General features: G+C 41.6%; 1 protein-coding gene across 2 annotated transcripts in view; it reads left to right on the forward strand.

Annotated features, from left to right (window-relative positions):
• The window catches only part of CNGA3 (cyclic nucleotide gated channel subunit alpha 3), a 30,332-nt gene extending 12,852 nt beyond the window's left edge, over positions 1-17,480 (forward strand). The window contains exons 4-10 of one of the 2 annotated variants that reach the window (XM_005516521.2): positions 37-153; positions 1,597-1,776; positions 3,321-3,374; positions 7,017-7,124; positions 9,239-9,346; positions 10,248-10,354; positions 13,591-17,480. In XM_005516521.2, coding sequence (XP_005516578.1) covers positions 37-153; positions 1,597-1,776; positions 3,321-3,374; positions 7,017-7,124; positions 9,239-9,346; positions 10,248-10,354; positions 13,591-14,996 — 2,080 coding nt within the window. In that variant the 3' untranslated portion in view covers positions 14,997-17,480. The remainder of the gene's footprint in view (positions 1-36; positions 154-1,596; positions 1,777-3,320; positions 3,375-7,016; positions 7,125-9,238; positions 9,347-10,247; positions 10,355-13,590) is intronic. The other variant, XM_088052090.1, reaches the window with a different exon arrangement.
• Positions 17,481-24,344: the final 6,864 nt, after the last annotated feature.

The following is a 24,344-nucleotide window of genomic DNA, read 5'->3' on the forward strand; positions in this document are numbered from 1 at the left end:
ATGGAATTCTTTAAAAAAAAAAACCTGTTTTTGCAGAAGCCATTCACTACGTGAGGATGCATCCTCAGAACTGCAGGGAGTCATTTCTGTGGAGGGAGGACATGTACCTGAATCCCAGGCAAGCTCCTTCACTGGCAGGGGAGCAATGGCAAGGTAACATACTAATATAATTTCCAGTATTAAGTTCAATTTTCTGAAAGAGACTGGTCATAATTTGGAGGCAAAGAAAGAAGAGCCGTCACTTTCCAAAGAAAATGGAGGGAGTCCAGCTGAAGAATGTCTATAAGAAGTAACAGAAGTTGCATTGACCTTGATTCATCACTTACTTATTGCTAGTAAAAGTCTCAGCATCTGGGAGAGGCTGAATAAGCCCAAACAGATTTGTCAAATATAAAAAAAATAGATTATTTTTACGTAACTGTGTCTGAAAATACATTGAATGCTGGGGAAATGCATGAAGTGAGGCCAGACTGTAAAATAAATGGGTCAGTGTTTGGTTCTGGCTGATAGCTGATGCAGTGTTTGTTTCCTATCAAATAAAACATAATGATTGTTTCCTTTTGGTAGATGGCTCTGGAAAGGGAGGAGACAGGGGGTCTTTGTGTTTTGAGTGCAAGAATTTCTCTCAGTTTCTAGAATCCAGTGATGTTTATAACAGATTTGGAGCCCTAGTCAGCAAAATTGAAGCTGACCACTGTCTTAAGTTGTTTATATTACTGGAACTTGAATATAAACCTGAAGTGGAGCTTCAAAACCTTGTGTCTGCTTTGTGTCTGAGACTGCAGGGCTCTGCCTTCAGGTACCATTGTTACACGCAATACAGACCACACTCACTTTGAGTGTATTTCAAAGAGCAAAGGAAAAAAATTGTAAAACTATAGTCATTTAAACAGCATTGTTCACACTTCATCATCTTGGATAGTGGAGAATAAACTTGTATTTCCTTGCTTGGTTTTCAGATAATGATACCACCAGGTGTAGATGACAAAGTCTGCAAGAAATTGAGTTTAGATGGAAAAAGATTATTGGTGTGTGTTTTGTGTAAACATAATGTACATGAATATATAAATTCATACTGACAGCTTCGTTTTTAATATTTGTTTGTAGTTTCCTTTACCCGTTTCTAGGATAGATTGAATTACATGTGTGTGTTGCTACTGTTATGTGTGCTCTGAATATAAACAGAAGTTTGTGATGTAAACACAAATGTCTAGCAATTTAAATATTACAGTAACATAACCTGAATCTTGAAGGGAAAGTCTCAAGGATATAAGGCAACTGAATCTGATGGACTTCACTGAGTATCTCACTTTGAGATGCAAAGGCCCCCACTCAGCAAGAACATTCTGTTGCTCCTGCAGTGGTGATACAGTAGAATAGGAACTGATGTGTGAGGTATTTCCCTGATCCACTGCAGAAGGTAATATACGAAATTGTGGCAAGTGGCTGGTTTCACACAGTTATTCCATCAAGTTTAATTTCATGACAGGTGGAGGTGTGGAGAAAAACTCTCCTGGGCTGGCATTTGCGGGGTTGTTTTATGCCACCGCATGTTTCTGTCTGGTTCAGTCAATTCTGTGTGTGTGTTCCATGCAGGCTGTCACGATTTGTCTTATCTGTAAGGTCATGGGCCACAAGGCACTCGCACCATGAAGACCAAAGGCCTGATTCTTTCTTGGAACGTATCAGAGGGCCAGAGCTCGTAGAGGTGTCCACCAGGCAAAGCAACATCCGCTCCTTCCTGGGTGCCCGTGAGCGGCCCGGGGGAGCAAACAGGTAAGAAGATGTGTTTATACTTGAAGATGACTGGGGTTATCATGTTTTCTTGGTAATTAGGATGTAAGTTGTATTTTAAGAAGACAGTAAGGAGCTTAGCATAGGAGATGAACAGAGTATTTAATGCTGCCCAGGAATCTTCAGATAACTTAAGTATTGCACTTTAAACAGACTTTCCTCCTCAAATACACTGTGACCAAGATCTTGAAGTAAAGGATTTTGATCATCCTGCTTCAGGCAGAATGATTTCTCAGAACTGGAATTTTATTATATGCAACTTGATGTTGCTAAATTGCTCTCTGCTGAGGAGAATGCAATTTCTATTTCAAGAATCTAGGATGTTTCTACTTTCGGCTTTTTGGGATCTTAATGTGCATTATCTGTAATTGTTAGGAACTCTAAAGAAGCAGTTGTGCAAAATGTGTCATGGCTTTGTTATATCTACTCAGAAGTCCATCTGATAACATTACTGAAAGTTTCTGATGCAGAAATGACAAAATCATTTGGATGCTGACTTCACTTATTAGCACATATGCAGTCTTTGGTCTGGAAGGCAGGTCCAATAAAACGAAAGAGAAACCTTTATGTGTTTACAGTTCTTTGAATTGATGAATTATTACTTTATAAATGCATGGTGTTTTAAATTTAACTCCAGCTGAAATGGGAAAATGAAGTCCCAAGAAAAAAGCTGACTTTCTGTTTGGCATTAGGCTTTGAAACACAGACTCCTGCATTTTTTTCTTTTTTCATAATTTAAGATTGGTAGGTAAGCAAGTAATTAGTTTCAAAAATCTCAGCAAGCAATTCAGATTGAAGCAAAAACCTTGGAAGTTCTGTGCATTATACAGGTTACTTTGATTTGTTGTAGTCCAGCACAGCCTTATTATCTTCACTTGATCTGCTTCTTCAAAATTCATCTCAAGAGCACATTTTATTGAATTCGCCAGATTGTCTGATTTCTCAGATGTCTGGATCAGTAGCAACTGCAGATAGGAAGTAATTAGAGATGACAACATTGATCATGTGCCAACAAACCTCTGTATAAGGCTATTTGAAGTGAATTTGAGAGCACCTATCCTTGCCTTCTCAGTTTTATGCTATTGCTGGTTGACAGTAACTCTCAGTTGTATTGTGAAGGCTTAATTCTGCAGCAGTTGTAGATATGCTCATTACTTATCCACAAGGCTTGACACTGCATCTGTGAAGAGGACTTGAAAGGATTGAAGAAAGCTTAAAATAGTAGCCCAATGAGTACAGGGCTAAAAATAGTGACATGCATCTTGCCATGCACTAATACACCTAAGAGCAGGCTTCAGACATCAGATGTGGTCACAAATGTGTATGCCAGGCACATGACAGAAAGGAACTGGTGCCTTGAAGCAGTTATGCAAAGCGGCTTATCACAACAGTCAAAATTGACCTTGCTAATCTTATCAGTGCATATGTGAGAAACTCGTGAGTCAGTCTGTCATGTCTGTAAACACGTGCATGAAATACCAGCAGCCTTTACACTCTTTAATGTGTTTTATTTAACTTGCTTGCAGTCACTGGCCCTTGGCCAGGTTCAATGTCAACTTTAGCAACAACACCAATGAAGAGTAAGTACTGTTAATTTCCAAAGACCTTTCAACTACCAGCACCTTCTCTTCTTCCCTATCCAGCCTGTAGTAACATTTGTAGTATAAACTCCTTAGTTCTTCCTAAGCCTTTCCTAAGAGAATAGTTTTATTATAGAGAAAGGTCTAGTTTTCTTGGTATGAAAAGCATCCTTTGTGCTCCCTGTGAACTTTTTTGTCTGAAGTTACCCCATCCTCTCAAGGAGTGAATTTGACTAAGCATTTAGTCCCTACCTTCTGTAGTTCAGCTGGCTGGTTTTACTGCATTACCAATTGATGCATTCAGTTTTAAAATTAGATTCATGTATTAATTTTCTAATAGTGGTTTTCCTCTTTTAAGACACTGGTCCCTTTTTGCAAATTAAGTGCCCCAAAAATTTCAGGTTGTCAGATGAGAAGTGGATACTGATGAGGGCACCAAACTCCATCTATATGTCCATCTTTTAAAAGTGTGTCTTTCAGTTCAGCAGGTACAGTTGTTTTAGAGAGTGACAGGAACCATAAGGCTGGTATTGCCACAGAATGTCTGACAGAAGCTGTTCTTCTGAGTCTATTTCATATAATTGAAAAGCTATTTCACAGTGTTACACCAAAGAGAAATTAATTAAACAATGTGAAGAGCTCTTCTAATTTAAAATCACCCAACATCAATGTTGCTTGTCTTAGACCACAGTAATCTGAAGGCATATCTGCTATTTAGTATTCAGCAGCAGATCTGTTCTCATGCATAATGATAGTAGGTTTTTTTATTGCTTTCAAAAAAAAAAAAAAAGTAATTGGTACATCTTCTGATTGTGTCAGAAATACTTCTAGAAAACTCTTGGGGATTTATCATCCAAATAATTCTATCATAGGCAAGTTTAAATAATACATTTTAGATGATGCTGCAAAACCTTTGTGTACATAGCTGAACAAGAGATCTTTCTGCTCCTAAAGCAACTTTTTGGTTTGCATAACTTATTCAAAAGGAAAATCTGTGTGCAGTGAACATTGACAGAAATATGCAGACTTTTATTTAGACTGATATAAAAGAAGTGCTAAAAGCTTGGAGACAAGCCTGCTAGATTGAGCCCAAAGGACTGGTTAGGAAGAAATACGTCTGCCTTACTCTGTTTCTGACAATGACTCATGTACCTTGGGCAAAACTTTCATCCTTTCAGTGTGTCATTATTTTTAAATGAAGACAAGACCTGTCTGTCTACCTGCCCAATAGTTTGAAACATACTTGATTTGCAAAGTACTTGACAGGTGAGAAATGCAAATATTTGAGTCATTCAAAGACTATGACAGTGTTTTTATAAGGGCTGATGAAGTAGATTTCTAAGTCTAAAGCTGCACACAGCTTAGAAACAGCATGGATGCTGCTGTGTTGGGGTCAAAGAGGACAGACACAAACTGTTTTATTAGTTTCTGGATTCCTGTTCACAGAGTGTAAAGAAAAAGAAATGTGGATGTCTCATTATGTTAAAGACCTAAGTGTGCCATGACTTGGGGAACTGTGCATGATGCTTTCAAGTCTTTGATTATGGCCAGCCTTTTCCTCTGAGTGACTTCCATTGCTAGACTGCAAGTGGACGGGAGTATGATAACTTGGGAGTTTCCACAATAGAAAGATGAACAGAGGCAGCATAAATGGAAGAAACTCACTTGGTAAAGGTACCTGTAGTTGACAGATGAGTTTGTAGGAGATCTCAAGCCAGAGAAAAATAAGTATTGGCATTAGATGGTATGTGAAATGAAGCTGTTTCACTTTTTCTAAAAAACCCCACAAACATAGGAGGGAGTTGAAATTGTCAGAATGTTCCCTCCAAAGTTTACCACTGCTGAGACTTTTTGACTGATTCTTGATCTCAGCCTACTTTTCCCTGCATAACAAGATCCACAAATGTACAGTGGCCCTTCCCTTTGAAAATTCTGCTTAGTCGTAACTCTTCCTTTCTGGTAAGAATGGCAGACATTTGAAGTATTGAAGAAGCTACATTAATGCTAACAATAGCAACTGTGCCCTTAGCATTTGCCTTTAGATCAGACACCATGCATGTTAATCTGCAGTGAAATCCTGACATGTTTTTTAAATGGGGCAGATTGGAAAATGAAGTGGTAAAAGTTCTGGACAGTCAGTCCAGAGAAATAAATTCTTGAGAAGCAGTTCCCACTACTGTGTAGGAATCAGCCTTAGTACATTAAAACTCCTTCTTTGATTTGAGATGCAAGTGAAAATAGAAGATCAGTCAAGCCAAAGGTTCTTTTCTCCTCCAGTTCTGCTCCCTTGTACTGTGTAATTTTGAAGGTTTCAGTGGTGGTGGTCAGCTTGGTAGGTATTTCACTGGATAGTGAAATTTCACTGGCAGAGTGGGGGATCTCAACATTTTTTAGCAAACAAGTCTTGGCTTTTCCAAAGTACACTGTGGTGGTGCATCACTGTGGAAATGTCTAAGAAGTGGAACAGGTGCTTATTGCTGATTGGTGAAAGCTGCTACTGTCTTAGAATTGGTGGCTGTCATCTCCTTTGGAGTGCTTCTTTCTCCCTGTAGCAAGCACATTCCTAGCTGTGACTGCCATTCACAGCACAGACCTTTCTGGCCTGAGCAATATGAGCAAGTGTGCATGGAAAGCACAAGTCCTGTAAGCAGCATTATTACATATTCTGTCCTTGCTATGGGATGTTTCATCATTAAACTCATTTGTCCTTTCTTGACACCAGTGAAAAGGGAGACTCAGACCAGTCTTGGCAGTTCAGAGGAGAAAACAAAGCTCTCATGGGCTCAGCAATCTATAGCTTTCATTCAAACCAGACATTACGTGTGGGGAGTTGTTATCCACATACACTGTAGTGTGAGGAACACTCTTAGGCTTTTATGTCTAACACTTTATTCTTAAAGGACTAGACATTTCAAGTAAAAATAAGATCTCAGATGATGGATTTTCTTCTTGTGCAACTGAGCACCATTCTTCACATCACATTACATGATTCTTGACTAAGGCATGTAGCAAGTCTGGCTTTACGAGTAAGTATAGTCAGTCTTGAGACTTAATGTTAACTTCCTGTAGGTCTGAAAAATATTTGCAGGCCTGTCTGCATAAGTTAACATATTTCAGGACTCTTCTGTTCAGACAAACCTAAGAATGGGGTAATTCAGATCCAGAGGCAATTAATGAATTAAAATTTTGCTGGTTTTAAGGAACCATGAGAGGAGATTTATCCTCATTTTTTATAATTACTATGAAAGCCTCAGACATTCATGTTGAGGTTTTGGCTGTACAAGGAACGTTGACAGTTTGTTAAGCCATTTCACATTCTGTCATCATTTGATAGGTTTCTTTTAAATGTCTGAGCTCTTAAGAGTCAATCAAACTGAAAGCATTTATTTAAAATCAGCCTGGTATACTGATGTCTGTAAAGGTCAAGAAGGTGTGGGTGACTAATGCAGCGAATCAGCCAGCTGGTTACCTGATGTGATAGTGGTGGTGTCAGGGTGAGAGGTCTCAGCTTGTAAACTCCTTTTTCCTGTTGGATCCCTGTCCTACTCTGGCTGGAGTCTAGTCTTGTTTCCCAAGCCTCCACCCTCTCCCTGAACTGCTCGGTATTGGTAACACTGCTAAGCCTTGCATTATGTTGTACAGCAAAAAGGAAGAAAAGAAAGAGGTTAAAGAGGAGAAAAAAGAGGAAAAGAAAGAGGAAAAGAAAGATGACAAAAAAGATGACAAAAAAGATGATAAAAAAAAAGAAGAGTAAGTATAAAGAATGAATGTCTGATTTTAACACGTCTCCTACATTACAAAACATGGTATAACATTTAATTGTAACACTTATAATTGTTCTGTAGACTGCAGACTCTTAGCCTGTCAAATTTTTTTGTCAAAACCTTCCTTTTGGGAAGGTTTCATCTGCTCAGGAAAGTTATTGTATCTTGAAGACCTGTGTTTAGATCTTTCAGAAACAGCTTCCTATGTCAGTAAAAGGGAGTTGAGCTACCTCTGGTCACTTTGAGTTGAAGATTACTTTTTAATTATGACAACACTTCAGGACAGCAGCCTGCTTTGCAGAGCTGCACAGACTTTTCATTGTTCTAGAATTTCCCTAATGATTCAGAGCAGATAAACCAAAAGTCTGGTTCATCTTACCATGTAGAAATATCTTACATGTAGAAAATTAAAGGTTTGCTAGTAAGTTTAGTTATTTCACTGACCGGTATATTTAATTACTTAGTACGGTGCAGTTCTTTGCTAGTGATCACTAAAATTTGCTTCTGTTGGTTAGAGAATGGTGTATATCTGTAACAAAATGAGGTAATTTGAATGCTTTTGGCAGAAATGGATCCTGTTCTTGCTTTTTTCCCATAAAACTGACCCAAATACAGGACAATTTAGTATTATCAGTGATAAAAAGTAACAGTGATGGCAGATTAAAAGAGAATGCATTTGAGTGGCCTTCACCGTTAAGGAGTATGTTAGAGTAATACACTGTAGGTTTATATGTATGTATATGGTGGCACCTGGTATATAGATGTGAGGGCATTCCAAGTGGAATCTGATTGATCTCAGGATCTTTATTAATCAAACATTTTAAATTTTTTTTTTCCAATTAGAAAGCCTTTGTTCAAAGCACTTTCTTTTGGCTTTAATTACTATGTAGTGAAAGCCTGAGCTTTGCAGTAGCCAAGAGTGTTTTAAAACATTTTGTCAAAGAAAATTAATGTTTTAATGTCTACAAGGTAGTAAGTATACTCTGACATATAATGACCATATGTCATGGTCACCAGTTTTGAGGTGGTGACCAGTTTTCTAGAAGAAATGGTTTAAAACCAGTAGTGAAGATGGTAAATACTTTTTAGATTAAAGCTGCTTCCTTTACTCACATTGCCTGGACATTCAGCTGACAGCAGTGTTAATGCCAGAAAAAGACACAGATTTGAAATAAGTTATAATTGCATTTTAATATATTTGCATTCTTGGAGATTAGGAAAGTCCAACAAATACATATTCAAGCATTGCCTGATCACATATTCTGCACACTATTACACAGTCCACAGATCACACTTCTACTGTTGAAGTAATTTTGCAGCTGGGGATCTCAAATCCACTAGTGTATATTTCCTCTGATTGCATGCCTAATTGCTCTCTATTCCATATCAATCTTTCTCATGCTGGAGGTGGGCACTTCTGAGCATACCCTGTGCCATGAGCCGTGCTGTTCTTTAAATCTTTACCTTCCAGGCCTGTATGCTTCCTTTAGCATTGCTTCCTTGTTGTGAGGCCTAAGGAGCCAGGGCTGTGAATGGGTGAAATTTGCCTTTACATATGAAGACATGATTCAGCTCTAGTCACATACCCTGTAGGTGCATATGCACACAGACATTTTTACTTGTACAGACATGTATTTGAATATGTATGTGTTTTACTTGTTCAAATGCATGTTTATACAGTCATTTCCATAACAGATTTGCTAAAAACAAATAATTAGCCTGCAAAGGAAGGTTCCTTCTCTAGCAATGAAATGTAACCTTCTAACCGGAGTGATAATAAAAAACATTTAACAATTAAGTGTTTTTTCAGTGTGAGGCTTAATACAGAAGAGTATCTCCCAGGCTATGGGTTTCAGTCTGGGGGATATGAGTCTGTGTATTTCTTTCCACTCTTACTTACTTTCTCTAAAGTTGGATCAAATAAATAAATAGAGCTTGTCAGATGGGATGCCTGGTATCTCATCTGTACTGCCTGCATGGATACTTCCTCTTCTTGGGCAGCTGTGAGTTCATGGTGAAATGAACAGCCTCAAGAAGAGGGAAATCCAGCAGGTTGCTTGCTCACATTTCTAATGTAAATCTGCATGTTTTACTTTCCAGGCAGAAAAAGGAGGTCTTTGTGATAGATCCTTCAAGCAATCTGTACTACAACTGGCTGACCGTAATTGCAGCACCCGTGTTCTATAACTGGTGTATGCTAGTGTGCAGGTATGGATTTAAGTTAATAACAATTTTACATTTCAAGCCTTATGTTTCCTATGTAAATCACCCTCTAATCTCCCTGCGGTATCCTTTGGGTGATTGACCTAGAAGGTTTACTGCCCTTAGGGATGTGTGATATGCATACCAGTGGGAATAGATTGCCAGTGTCTTGCTTTGGTTTTTGGTTTTTTTTTCCTTTTTGTCTAAAAGCAGGTGGGTGTAACTTGTAGTGTGTCCTCATGAGCACTGGTGTGGCCTTTGTGTGCCACCTGCTGGCTGGCGGCTGAGCTGTGTCCTGGCCGCGGCATCCCTAAGCACTGCCCGGGATGAGGGCTTCCCACCACTCAGGAGAGGACAGAAAGGAGGGATGTGGGCAGTGCTGGGGCCTCTTAAATTCATATAATGCATCTTTTGGATGCTCGAAGGGCAGTAAGATTTAAATCAAGTATTTCTTTTCCATGGTAGAATGTAGAAATCAGTTTCAGTCAAAGTGATGGAGTGCTGTAGAAATGGTTTCCTTACTCTGTGTAAGATGGTAGGGAGAGATGAGAATGGCTTGCCACTGAGAAACAAATCTTTTATTTGGGGATCATCGTCATGGAGATGTGTATTCCGTGAAATCTGATGCACTTTTAACTGCAGAGATATGTGTAGTCCTCCATAAGTGCACTTGTGTGGCATTTACGTGTTTGAGTTTTATTCCTGTGCAGAGCACCTTTGAATTCTGAAATATCCTGGTTTCTGTTTGGACATAGCTCTAGCGTGCAGATGTCTGGACATGGAGATATGCTGCCTGTAATATTTCTGTTCCAGAAATGTGTGCTAACGTGCTTCTAGGGCACGTAATGCAAGCACCCTGCTTATGCAGTTGGTCTAATTTATTTTTTTTAAATCTTTCTTGCTTTAGAGCCTGCTTTGATGAGCTACAGATGGACCATGTTAAAATGTGGCTGTTCTTGGATTATCTCTCTGATATTATCTATATTATTGACATGTTTGTCAGGTTCAGAACAGGTGAGTCTTCCTGGGATTTTACAGTGTTTTCAAATACGGCAAAGGATGAGAACAAAAATTCTCCTGTGGGGTCTGACCACTGTCAGAATATGCTGTCAGAATGCAATAATGGAGGCTTTTGGCAGATGAAGTATCTGATCAGTTTGGATTTTTTAAGGCCATACATTTCAACACTTGCTCTTCATTTGTCTCTAAATTCAGTTCTGTCAGTAATAGGCATGCCAGATGCTGAGTGCATAGCCACTGTAACAGGCTGTGTGGCGAAGGAACAATAGGGCACTTGGAGCAGGAAACCAACTGCACCCCACAAGTGCTGTTTTCTTAACCAAGCTGTGCAGCATCCTGGTCAGAAGTGCTTACTGAATTGGTCAAGTGCAGGATCTGGCACCTGTCTCAGCCTTCAGTCTGTGGTCCTATGCCTGGAACAGGCAGTGTGGCCCCTCTGCCACTGTCTCTGCTTCCTGCAGCCTCTATGAGGTCCTGGCTGGGTTTCCCACTGCCTGGTGATGGGATAGGGTTAACCCAGGAACCTCTGCTCAGGTCCTGCCTTCCTGGAGGAAACGTCAACCCAGAGGATCATGAGGGCTGTGCTGTGCTATGCGTTAAGTGGTTCCTTTCAGCTTCTTGTGTGTTTCTGTAATCCAGGCAGGTTGAGATTCCAGCCTTGAAGTAGTATCTGTTTTAAACTGAACAAGGTCATAATACAGGCCTAAGCTATGATGTACAGTGATCCACATCACCAAGTTACTGATAGTCCTTGGTGCACTTTGGTGCTTGCACTTCGGTCCATGCTAGCGAGCACCTGAGCACCTAGCTGGGGACAACTAGGAGGACAGCAGAGGTTGGGTGTTCTTCGTGGTGGTGTTTTTGGAGGGGCCTGGAAGAACTTATGTATGAATAGAAGCTGTCATGGTAGCTGGTCTTGGGCCAGAAAACATCTCCTATTGCATTCTCTTCACTGGTACAGACACAGCTTCAAAATGTCCCTTGAAAGGGACCAGATCAACACTGATCATTTAAAAAAATGAGAGTAATTTTAAATCTTTCATTTTAACATCTTATCCATTTTTATCTATTTATTTATTTAAAGTCATGCTGACAGCTTGATGTTAATTATGGCCTGTGACCAAGCTGTAAACATAAGTACAAGAAGGGCTAAAAATGCTGTCATGTGCGAAGCACACTACCCTTGGCAAGCCAAATTCTTAAACTTAGCATTTGTTCAACAGGAAAGTCAGTTTCAGGTACCAGCCTAAATCACAGGAGTGCTGTGTTTGGGGCAAGATGGGGGGGAGGTGTTAATCTTCTTTGTGTAGTTAAAATGTCAACTGTGCCAACTAAATTTACCTACTGCAGTTACATCTGTTAATGTAATGGGAAAGAACAGAGCATAAATTAGGCATGTCCAGGCAAAGCAAGTTATAAATTTCCATGGGCTATCCTGATAATGATTATATGGCTGTTAAAGCCTAACTGGAATTTGAATTTTCAGGTCTGGCTTGCAACTGCAGAATTGCTGGATCCATATCCAGAATGCTTCAGTGCAGGTGTCTGCTGTAATTGCAGGCACTCCAAGAAAGAAGTCACTTCTTTTAGGTGGCAGAATCTTTGTCAACTTTCTTAACAGTCCCTCCTGGCTCTGCCTTTGCCTCTTGCCTTTTCCTGTGAGTCTGCAAGGTCCACCTGCCATGGAGACAGAGGTCCTGGAAGCCTTTGGGGAAGAGAGAGACTTTCTGCTGTCTGAGGGCAGGGTCTGCCTTTGAACTGAGATCTAGGTAGTCCCACAACTACTTCTGGTCATCAGATTCTCCATGGTGTATTTCTGTCTAGCTGTAGGGCCAGTTGGACTGCATTTCACCTATTTGGTGACTGTGCATTGTGAAATAGAAAAGATTTATGTCTCAGCAGCTGGTTGTGTTTAGTATACCTTGTGTTCTAATGCTTTCAAAAGATTTTACTGTAAGACTTTAGTTCCATAAGAGAGCATAAAGCTGAGAGATTTTTATCTCCTTACAAGAGGAAGGTGTTTTCAAAGTTATTTTTTGTAACTGTGTATCAGAAATTCATCAGTCTGGCCAGCTTTTCTGTTTAGTTGTATAACTAAAGGGCATATTTGACCAGGTTTTTCATCAGTTTTCTGGGAGGCAACACATGCATGGCACAGGAACTACTTCCATTTGTAGTCACTGTCAGTTTGCAGATCCAGATACACACAAATAGATGAGGCATTTGCAGACGCACTACACATTCCAGAAATAACTGTGCTGTGTAGGGCACAAAGAAATGCCTCTTGGTGTTCCTCAGCAGATGCTTCTCTGAGAAGGCTATAGATGGCTTGTAGATTGCTACGGGATTAGTAAAATGTGATAGTCCTGGATACACCGGGAATATTTTGTTTTTTTCTCAGTGGACTTTTTCTTCTTAGTGGCCCAGTGGGCTGACAGTTGGATATCTCCATTGCAATTGCAGTAAGTATTTTGCAGTGCATAGGCTGTTCCCTGTGGAACACTTGTAATGCCCTCAGAGGCATGAAACAGTACTGTGGTTGTACTGTCTGCAGTAAAGGTCTCTCACTGCAGTTTATATCTACTTGTAAATTTTTTAAATCTAATACTTTTCAAAGTCTTTGTAATTAAGAAATATTGATGTGTGAAAGTCTGCTTAGTAGCTCTCTCACTAGAAACACAAAGTGCAAACCAAGGAAAATCATGTCTGTTTTAATGTTGTACACAAGAGGAAAAATATTACTTACGGAGGAGGGTAACTGCATTTCTTGATCTCAAGGATATCTGTATTATTTGGGAAAAATTTCCAACAATCCATTATACCTACTTATTCTTGGTATTTATTTTTAAAAATTCCACTCCGATTTTATATACAATTGCTTAACACTTTCTTAACTTCAGTTATGACTCATGCCAATGATTCATGAAAAGTTAGATACTTGAATCTCCCTCTTTTTTTTGCAAAGATACTTAAAAGAAAAAGATACAGCTGTTGCAGAATAGAGTGGAAAACCTGAGGGAGCACTGTAGTGATAATAGAGTCATTGTTCTTAGTCATTATATATTCAGCTTTGAAACTTGATTGAAATATTTAAATATGCAATTAAATGACCTCAATGTCTGTAGGCATAACAGTACAAATTTTAACATTCTTAGGCCTCAAATGTAAGTCACTCACTACTGTTGACAGTATTTTTATTCTAACAAGTAAAATCTTTTTATTCTCTGAAGGCTTCCTTGAACAAGGATTGCTGGTTCAGGATGAGAAGAAATTACGAGAACATTATACCAAAACTATGCAGTTCAAACTGGACGTGCTGTCTCTTGTGCCAACGGACCTGGCATATTTCAAGCTTGGTTTGAACTACCCCGAGCTCAGATTTAACCGCTTGCTGAGGATCGCTCGGCTCTTTGAGTTTTTTGACCGTACTGAGACCAGGACAAATTATCCAAACATGTTCCGTATTGGCAATCTTGTGTTATATATTCTTATCATCATCCACTGGAACGCATGCATATACTTTGCGATATCGAAGGTGATCGGGTTTGGAACCGACTCCTGGGTGTATCCCAACGTGTCTGTTCCAGAGTACGCACGCCTGTCCAGGAAGTACATTTACAGTCTGTACTGGTCGACGCTCACGCTGACTACCATCGGAGAAACACCGCCCCCGGTGAAAGATGAGGAGTATCTCTTTGTGGTCATCGACTTCCTGGTGGGCGTGCTCATCTTCGCTACCATTGTCGGTAACGTTGGCTCCATGATTTCCAACATGAATGCTTCCAGGGCAGAGTTCCAGGCCAAAGTGGATTCCATTAAACAGTACATGCAATTCCGAAAAGTGACAAAGGATTTGGAAGCCAGGGTTATTAAGTGGTTTGATTACCTCTGGACCAATAAGAAAACAGTGGATGAGAAGGAAGTTCTCAAAAATCTGCCTGACAAGTTGAAGGCTGAAATTGCCATCAATGTCCATTTGGACACACTGAGGAAAGTGCGTATATTCCAGGATTGTGAAGCTGGACTTCTCATTGAGCTGGTGCTGAAACTGAAACCTACGGTCTTCAGTCCTGGTGACTACATTTGCAAAAAAGGAGATATTGGAAGAGAAATGTACATTATTAAAGAGGGAAAACTGGCTGTGGTGGCAGATGATGGCATAACCCAATTTGTAGTCCTAAGTGACGGCAGCTACTTTGGTGAAATCAGCATCCTAAACATCAAAGGTAGCAAATCTGGCAACAGGAGGACAGCCAACATTAGGAGTATTGGTTATTCTGATTTGTTCTGCTTGTCTAAGGATGATTTAATGGAAGCCCTCACAGAATATCCAGAAGCCAAAAAGGCTCTGGAAGAGAAAGGACGTCAAATTCTGATGAAAGACAATTTAATAGATGAGGAGGCAGCAAAAGCAGGAGCTGACCCAAAAGACTTGGAAGAAAAAATAGGGCGACTTGAAGTAGCTCTAGATACACTGCAGACTAGGTTTGCAAGGCTCTTGGCAGAATACAGCGCATCTCAACAAAAGGTGAAACAGAGACTTGCCAGGGTAGAAACCCGAGTGAAAAAATATGGTAGTGGCAGCTTATCAGTTGCAGAAGCAGAGGCTGAGAAACCTGAGGAGAAAAAGCAGTAATGGAGTATTTTTATTTCCATATTTATTGGAGAAAGTTGAAGCACTGAAAGCCATAAATGTATGTAAATATGTGTGTGCATACATAGACATAATTATTTTTATATGAATTCAAGAGAATGGTTTTTAGTATTTTTAACTGAAGCAGTATTTTCTTGTAAATAGAACACTGTCACCTTCTTCTTGGGGGGAGATTTGGTCCAGCACTTGGTACTTTTTTGTACTGAGAGTGGGCTTCTTACAAGTCATGCTAAGAATGTCTGTTGTGTTTGGTACCTGTAGGTCTTGACACATTGTCTCTACCCACGCATTGTGCGTTAAGAAGGCATTGTATTTGAAGTAGAAGAGATTAATTTTTTTCCTTTTTAAGAGCTCAAAAAATGTTTATAGGGTACCCTATTCTAACTGGCTACATTAGTAGCAGATTAAATGCATGGATGGATATCTGGGTTTCTCAAAATCTTTGTTCTTTCACAGTCTGTACAAACAGTTGGATGACAGCTAAGCAGTGTCAGGTACCTGGCCATTGCAGTGCACCCTGCATGTGTCTGAAATAGCCATGCATTCAGGAGCTTTAGTCTGATTCTCTCTAATGAGCTGGGCTCTGCACAAAGGACCATGTTGACAGGGTAGCAGTGCTCATTCATGTCCCTTATGGCAGGGTCTGTCACAGCCTTTGCTGCTCTGCAGCTGCTCCACCAGGGGAGAGAGCAGGGGAATCCTCCCTTTTGTGTTTTTTTTAGCCCAGTTCCATCCACACTGATAAAAACTTCATTTGGAAAGGAGTACCCTAAAGCTCACTGGTGGAAGGGTAATACGGCTTCATCAAACCTGGGAAGAGAAAAGAGTCCTCTGGTGTGTGCAGCTCCCGTATGTACTGAACGAACTCCCTGGCAAAGTGGGCAATCCCAGGGGAGGCTACTGAGAAATCCCATGGGCTGGCAGGGCAGGCTGTCCCTGCCTGCCAGGCAGCTTGCTCCCACAACAGGGTTTCTGCAAGGCAGGAAGAACAAGCCCTGTGTTGCAAAGTCATTCCAGTCACTAAGGCCTATGTTTTCTTCCTTTTTATTTCTTCTAAGGATGTCTACTCCATCTCCCTTTGCTGTTTACTGCCATCTTTTCTCCAAAGTAGTTGTCAAATGACCTTGTTTCCATTAGGGAGAATGCAGAAGATACTAGCTTTCATTTATTGCTGTACAGTATTTTGCTGTTATGCAACTTTTCCAGTGTTACTTTCATCCTCCCATATCTCAGTGGCTTCTGAAAAGTATGGAGTAGCAGAGGCTGTTCAGCATGTATGGCATGGGATCCTCCAGTGGCATTAGGTATTACTGTGGTGGGCAGTGCTCTGACTTTAGTTGTCCTCAGCCCTGACTTACGACAGCATCTGGAATCAATGGCCTGGAAATGGTTGGGAAAAAAAAAAAAAATCACCCACTGAGAAGAGGGTGATTTAACTGGGTGGTACTGGAATGAAAAGAGACAGTTTTGCTAAACTGAATACAACTGCTTAGAGTAAGCCCTTGTCTCCAGGCAAGCAGCTGTTCTATTGACACTTCTGAGCCTCATGAGGGAGACAGATCTGAGTAAGGAATAGGGCTTTGCCAGCAACACTGGCAAAGGGACATCTGGGTAGTAATGTCCACATATGGCCCTCATCTAAACTCCTTTTATCATTAGCCTAGACACCAACTACACTTACGGATCTTCCCTAGACTGGGTTTAACCTTTTTTTTTTTTTAAATATCCACTGATTGTAACAAGTGGTTTGGAAAGTAGTCAAGATCTCTGTTTGTGACCAGTGGCACCCAGGAGTATCGGTCCATCAGCTGAATCTTATCCTTATTTTCTTAAAGGGCTTGAGAGAAATGGGGGAGCTCTGAGAAGCTGGTTTTGGCAGGGGTGTAGTGCCCTTGGTCCCACCCAGAGGCAGGCAGGGCTGAGGTGGAGCTGGGCTCACAGCAGGGTACCCCTGTGAGCACAGATGGTGCCGTTACAGACTGCTCAACTTGCAACTTTCACCTGGTGACAGAGGTGGGTACCACAGTCGCCTTGGCTGACATTCACTGCTGTGTGACTCAAACCCACTGTATCTGGTAGGGGTTTTGTGCATATTGACGTGTTCTCCATGTTCCAGCCACTAGGTATATATGAGAAAAAACTGTTTAAAGTACTCTTTATACCAAATTTATACCTCTTTAAAAACCCTAAGAAACACAGGACTGCTTTTTTACCTGATGGATCAGAACAGCCTAATCTATCAGTTAAATACATGTTTTCTCTACCCTCTCTGTGCCTCTTGATCTGGTTTTCGTATGCCAGAAAAAGAGCATTTTGATGCTATTGGCTTCAGTCACTTTGAAACATACAGCTTCTGGCATGATGAAATCACATCCTTTAAAGTCTTTCATCTCTGTAAGATGTTTTTTCCTCTTTAATGTGGCTACAGCATGTACATTAAAATATTTTGAATAATGTTCAAGCAACTGTGTGTTTTCTCTTATCCATATCCCTCTAGATTTTAGTGTTTCGTGACAGGCTTTGATCCGATCAACATTATGTTGTCCAGAAAATCGTTAGCTGGAACAGAGATCTGAAGTGACATAAAACCAAGTGGGAATGGTGGTCTTCCCTCACTACAGGGCAGCTGGCACACAGCTTTGGTCCTGGGCCCAGTTTTGACACCATCCCTGCGTTTGCAGAAGCCACACAGACACAAGAGCCTGACCATTACCCCCCTGCCCAAGGGGTGGCAGGTCCCATGGGCCACAGAGCCTGCCAGGCTTTTCATGCTGCTGCCACCTGTCTCTTGTCTTCCCGGCTCCAGGCAGGGTGGCACAGCAGGGACAGTGGCTTGTCTAGCAGAAATAAGTGTGTGCAGCTTTCTGCTACTTGCACACAGGTCACCTACCAAAAATTGCCTGGCACAGACTAGGCTAAGCTTTGTCCTTCAACCCTGCCCCAAGAGAAAGCAAGGCACAGGGCAGTGCTTACAGAGCATTTGAACATAGGCCCAGAACCTAGAAATAGATTTAATGGCTACAGCATTCACTTCATGTGAGCCTAAGCAGGTAGCCATGGCCTGGCACTGCCGCTCCAAACTGTCTGTGCTGAGTGAGACACCAGATGGGCAAAGTCTGAGATGTTTGAACATCTGCTCCATGTACAAAAGGAAAAGAGAGGTGGTAGAACGGCACACCGTGCTCCAGCTGCTGCTCAGTGAGCTTTTCCAGGGAAAGGGTCTCAAGTCATGGACCCTGCACCCTGACAGCAAATGACTTCAACCTTGCTCCTCTCTGAAGTGCTCTCAGTGCTCTCCCCATTCTTTTAACCTCATCCCCTACTATTACTTTACAGTTTTTAGAGCAGAAGACTGCTTTGCCCAAATTCAATGAACTGGACTTGAGAAGCAGCAGTGACAGCAAAACAGCTCATGTATGTGTACAGCTGAGGGGTTTTCTTGACAGCACAGCTCTTTCTTCAGAAGCAGCCCAGGGAAGGTACAATCATGCTTTTAAAACTCTTTTCTCCAAGGCTTTGGCTTTAGAGCTTCATTCCTGCCAAATATTTATTAATGTACAGTAGGAGGGCTCTACTTCATGTTAAAAACCAAGCTGCTCATTGTCCTTAACCCCACAAAAGCATTAGTGCGTTCTCTGAGCTGGTCCATGTGTTACTGGCTTTGGAATAGCAAAGTTCCAAAACTCATGTCTGAATCACCGCTGACACCAAGGATTAGGCATTCACAGGCCAAACCTAGGCCAGGCTGTCCAGTGAGGTGACACAGGCAGACTAAAAAGGAGAGGTACTCTTCACTCTCAAGCTGACAGCATTTGCACTTGGCTTCAAGGTCCCTGAGCTCTTCTGTTAATATTTCCAACCGGGAACAAACAGAAAGTATCAACCCTTGTCTACATAATTCAGCAATCGCAAAAACCCCTCATGTATCCCTGAGAGAAAAACAAATCATGCACTAAATGGATCTGGCAACTGTACAGGCAGTTAAAGTGCAAGATTTTTCAGTTGTGGCAGCTTTCCTGAGGGAAGCCATCAATCTGGGACTCCCTTCTCCTCCCCAGCCCCATTTATAGCCCAAAGCATGAGAAGGGTGCCTGAGGGGGGAAACCACACAAGCTCTGAGGAACAAGCTCTAGGGCTGAAGATGGTCAGGCCTTTTGTTTCTAAAATTCAGATTTTGCAATAATTTCCAGCTCACAAGGGCTGAGGCTTGCTGCTGCCAACTGCCCTTGCAGCTTCACTGCGGCAAATACAGTTCTGCTGTTCTGTGTTTGCAATCCTCCCCCTTACACACCCTAGGAGCAAAGGGAGGATGAAAGGCTTGTACTCGTTAAGCAGTTATTTAAGGATGAACACAAACATTAGCTTTGCTCCAGAAGAAGCAGCAGTTCTCACAGATTTCTTTCATCAGAAGCTGGGAGATCACCTGGGCTCCTGCAAGGTGACTGCAGGTTGCAGTGCAAATAGCTCAGCTTCCATGAGCTGTCTTCCCAAGAAGCTGAGGACACTAACCAGCTCTACGAGAGACCCGTCTTATTTGTACAGGTAAATCAGGGGTAGAGTACTAAAACCAGAAGTGTGGAAACATGGAAGGAATTGACTAATGGATGCTATTCCTTTTTTCATAGCATTTGTGGCGCCTGGTAGCAACCTTTGTGTAAGAGGGCAACTGAAGAACATGGAAAATCAGGAAAGCACAGCTGTTTTCTAGAGTGATGGGCAGCTTGATGAATAGCTCTTAATTTCTTAGTTTTTTGTCTGTTTTAATATGTCATTTCTTTAGCTTTCTGACAAGGAAAAAAAACCACACCATTCTGTTCTTATTGCCAATGGTTATATCCCCTCATTTCCTGGAACGGGAACCACCCCAAAGCAGTCACACCCGAGCAGCCCCTTCAGGTGAGTAGCATGGCAAGAACCCATGGGCACTACTTGCCTTTCCAGAGAAGGAGACAGAGAAACACAAAAACGTTTTTTTTTGTGTAGCCTGCCTCCAGGGCTGATGAATCAAATCAACCATGCTGTAAAAGATCTACTTTTTTTATGAGAACCAATTGCCAGTTCCTCAGCAAAGTACAAATATGTGCAGAACACTGCAGATAATTAATCCAACTTCCTGCAGTGTGATTCTCACTGTTTTCAAATTAATTGTAGATTTAGGCTGTCTAAAGCAAGGTTGCTTGTTCACAGGTCCAATGCATGGCAAAGGAAAGCCTCTCTTTACAGCAGTAGCTTTGGGTACTATTAGTGAAGGAAATGATCCAGAGGTGGGAATTTTAAGTTCTGACTACTGAAAACCCAATGCCTCATCTCCTTGCAATAGCAGCTGCCTCTGACCACACTTGTATCAAGGTTAGGAAAATAGCTTATGTCTAGCAGCACAGAGCTGCAGAGCTTTTCCAGCAAAGCACCTCATGCCTTTCCAAACACACTGGTTGCCTCCACAGCTCATTTATCCTGTCAGCCACAGGCAGGCTTCTCCGTGCACAGTTCCCTGACAGCACAGGGAAGGCTCATGGCTCAAGGCAGATTGACAGAGGAGCTGCCCCAAACAGAAACACTTTGAATTCAGGGCTTCAAGGCTGACAGTTTCATTGCTTATAACCTGACTGCACCAGCTGTGAGCACTGGCATCCCAAGAAGGATAAGTGTGGTGAGGAAAAAGAGGAGCAAGAAAAGAGTGATGCAGCACCTCTGGGCAGCTGGTAGCAAGTTCAAAACTGCAGCCAAGAGCAGGGGTGACAGAGCAGGTGATGGGAAAGGGAGACACCCCAAACTGCTCAGCTTCCAGACACTGGGGAAGGGAGGCTGGTACAGAAGTGATGCTGCAATTGGGAGCCAGAGAGAGAGAAAGAAGACAGAGGAGCCCCTGGAGAGTTTTCTAAACTGATTTATGCTTTGGTGGCCAGAAGGAGCCCAAGTCAGACCAATGGGCGACAGGAATGACTCCAGAAGAACATGTTCCCCCTCCCCAGCCACTGCCAGTGCTGAGGGCAAACCTGTTGTGCAGCACAGCAGAGCTACCAACTTCATATGGAGGTTTAGTCCTACACAGATTTACTCTCACTTGGGCAGGACAAAGGGAAAATTTCAGAGCAAACTCAGGAGGTGCTGAGACCAACTGATGCTGCCATCAGCCACTAGGAGACCCCAGAAACTGCCATCATCCTCAGATTGCAGTTCCTCTTGGAATCCAAGATTCCCAGAGGAAAACTAAAAAACAGCAGAATATGGCTGCTGGAGGCTCCCACCTTGCAGATGCTGGGAAGAAACTGCTGGAAGAGCCTGTTTTTACCATCCACAACACTGCAGCAGTGAGGCCTGGAGGCAGCAGGCAAATCACTGCCACCAGCTGTCCCCAGTGCCACTGCTGGGCTGCAGCAGGTCATGGTGTCCAAAAGCACTGGCTCCAGCCCAGCCCTTGTTCTGCAGAAGCCAAGAGCACAAAAGAAAGAAGGGACTAATCCATCCTCTGAAAGTGGCAACAGAGGGTGGGGGTGGTCCCAGAAATAAAGTTCCAAACCCAAGAAACCTTTCTGAAGGCTTAAACATTGAGAATTCATCTCCTACAAAATCAAAGCTAGCAAGAAAACTGTTATGGATGGCAAAACAGCTTGTCCGAACTGCTGCAGGTCTGGAGTAGAATTGCTTCTGAAAGGCCTGAAGCTGTTGTTTGGAGCGACTCCTGGCACAGGAACAATGTTCTCACCCAGACTGGCTGCTGGCCACTACAGCTAGGGCAGAGAGCAGAGGCTGGTGGCTCCAGCCCCACACAAAATGAGCCAGACAGGAATTTAGTTAGAGAGGATATCCTCTGAGGGATTTTAGTTTGGAATGAGACCCTCCCCAGAGAGATTCAAGGTGTAAAAAAACCCCCAAAAACAGTGCAAGAGAAACCCTTAGCAGATACCCTCAAAGAGGTAAATTAAAAATCAATGTGCATGGCACAAGGGAGAGATTTTTCTTTTGAAAAAAAACCTTTCATCTAAGAAAACATTCTTGTGCCAAGTTTCCCATTTTTATTAAAATCAGTTATATTAGGAAACAAAACCCCTTCAATTGTCATATATTGGCTTACCTGATCTTTACCCCTTGCTGCTCAAACACAGATTGCTTGCAAAGGGAAATATTAAATCAAAGGTAGCAACACATGATGTATGGCAGCTCAAAACCTGGAACAAGGAAGTTCAACTAGTTGCCATTTCATAGCCAGTTACTCCCTCTGCTGTCCTATTCAGGTCTGGAAGCAGAAGAATGCATTGGGAAGACAGTTTTAAGGCATTTTCTCTGTACATGACCCCAGTGCCACAGCAGATACACCAGAGCTTTTGGTGATATTAAGAAAGGCTTCATGTCAGCTTTGCATGTAGCAGTTGAGCCACGTATCTCTGCAGTGTTTATCCTCACTTGACATTGGTCAGTCCAAGCTGTGAACCAAGGCCGTAGGAAGGAGCAGCAGGATGCCTGCACATGCTGTTGTTTGTAGTTGAGCTGTGCTGCTTGTCCTTCAAAGGGCAGAAGTGTAATTCCAGCAATTGATGTCTGATTTTCAGAGTCAGCTCTGGTCTCAAGTTTTAAGTCTCAAAACTATGCACAAACCTACCCAGCAAAATAATGTAGGAGTTCCTAATGCAATCTTATTGTCCTAAAATAGAGTAAGGATTCCCACCCTCCATTTGCATCTCCAATGTCTTTGTCTCTCAGACATTTCCCCATACAGAAATCCCACCATAGAATCTATATTGAGCAAGACATCCATAAAAACAAGCATACCAGGCAAACTTTAGCTATTTGTCAGAATCACTCTCTTCATGTATCCTACAAATACTGCAGAACAGAACAAAACCAAACATATGTCTGCAATTAAAACCACCTTCCCACACACTTTTTAATTGGGTTAATGAAGAAGAAAAATAAAAATCAACAGCTGAAAGACATCTTCAAATGGAGCACTAGAGAAAAATATAATGACATTTCATGAGTTTTCCAAATGAATTCATCTGGGTAAGAAATGACCTGCCTAAAGAGTCACGTCAGTATCAACTCTTGTCTCCAAAGCAGCGTCCCTTCCATGATTCAGTATAAATCTGACGTTTTAAAAATTAATTAAGTCCCCAATGGTCTTATGAACTTTATGACAATTTAATTAAACTTTCAACTATGAACAAGAACTGTAAGTAACTTATCACAAACCCTTGTGATTTAGACTAAGCATAATAAACTCAGCTCTTGTTAGGAAAGACTTGATTTTGAATAGTTTAACTTGGAAGAAATTCCTGCTCCTTCATTCTTGCATACTGAAATGATGGAGTTTTTCTGCATAATAAATAAGGCACAGCTCAAACATTCCACCCAATTCGTAATCATCATAAAAACTCTTGAGGCAACCAGGGAATTTTTAATCCTCTTGTGAGACTGAAAATTTACCTGGAGATAACTGGATACAACAGTGTGACAGAAACACCTTAAAAGCTGATGATGTGGGGGTTGTCCTCTTCTGGAACATGGGCAGCATAGAAACTTGTGTCCAATTCCCTGCTTCTTAGAGCAGAAACCCAGGCAGGCACCTGGGCAGCTCACACCGCAGCTCCCTGAAGGCTAAGCCCACCAGGTCCATCACACCTGTGTGCTGCCAGATGTGACAGGAAGCTCCTGCTTCAGCAGTGAAGCCACTGTTGGATGAGAGGCATGGACTGACTACTGTAACATGGAATTCCTTGGAGCCCTGGGCCCATTTCAGCATCAGCTTCCCTCAGAATGCAGGATTGGACGGGGTCCCCTTGGCTGCCACCATTCTGTCTTAGGCTGCTGCCTGCCAAATGGAAGACAAGCCCAGTGAGAAGTTCACAAAACACCTTAATTAACTGAGCTATGCTCACTCCTGACAGCTATTCCTGAAATCTTTTTAGCAAGAAGCAAAACCTTCCATCTTTTATGAAGATGCTCTGTTTACGCAGCATTATGTACTTAGGTATAAGACTTTACAATTTATTTATCTTAAACCTTATCAACTGGTGCTGCTGAACAACTAGTGCACTTACAACAGCACTAAAGAGATAAGGTTTCACTACAGTGGTGTTCAGCAGGAGGCAGTATAATTTATACGAGAAATCAGTCAAATATTAGGTACTTATATCTTACCTGAAAATGATTCCTTGAAAAACAACTTATGCTTTTGAAGGCCAATGCAATTATGTATTATTTTAATCTTAATGCTGAAGGAAAACAGAAAGAGCATGTTTACAATATTAACAGTTAAGAGAACTTTGTATTGCTATCCACTTATGCTGTCTACACAGCTTTTAGACCTGTATAAAAAAACTCAACATGAAT

The sequence above is a fragment of the Pseudopodoces humilis genome, chromosome 2, assembly GCF_049639895.1.
Source record: "Pseudopodoces humilis isolate 2021_Gansu_Grassland_sample_001 chromosome 2, ASM4963989v1, whole genome shotgun sequence".
NCBI lineage: Eukaryota > Metazoa > Chordata > Aves > Passeriformes > Paridae > Pseudopodoces > Pseudopodoces humilis.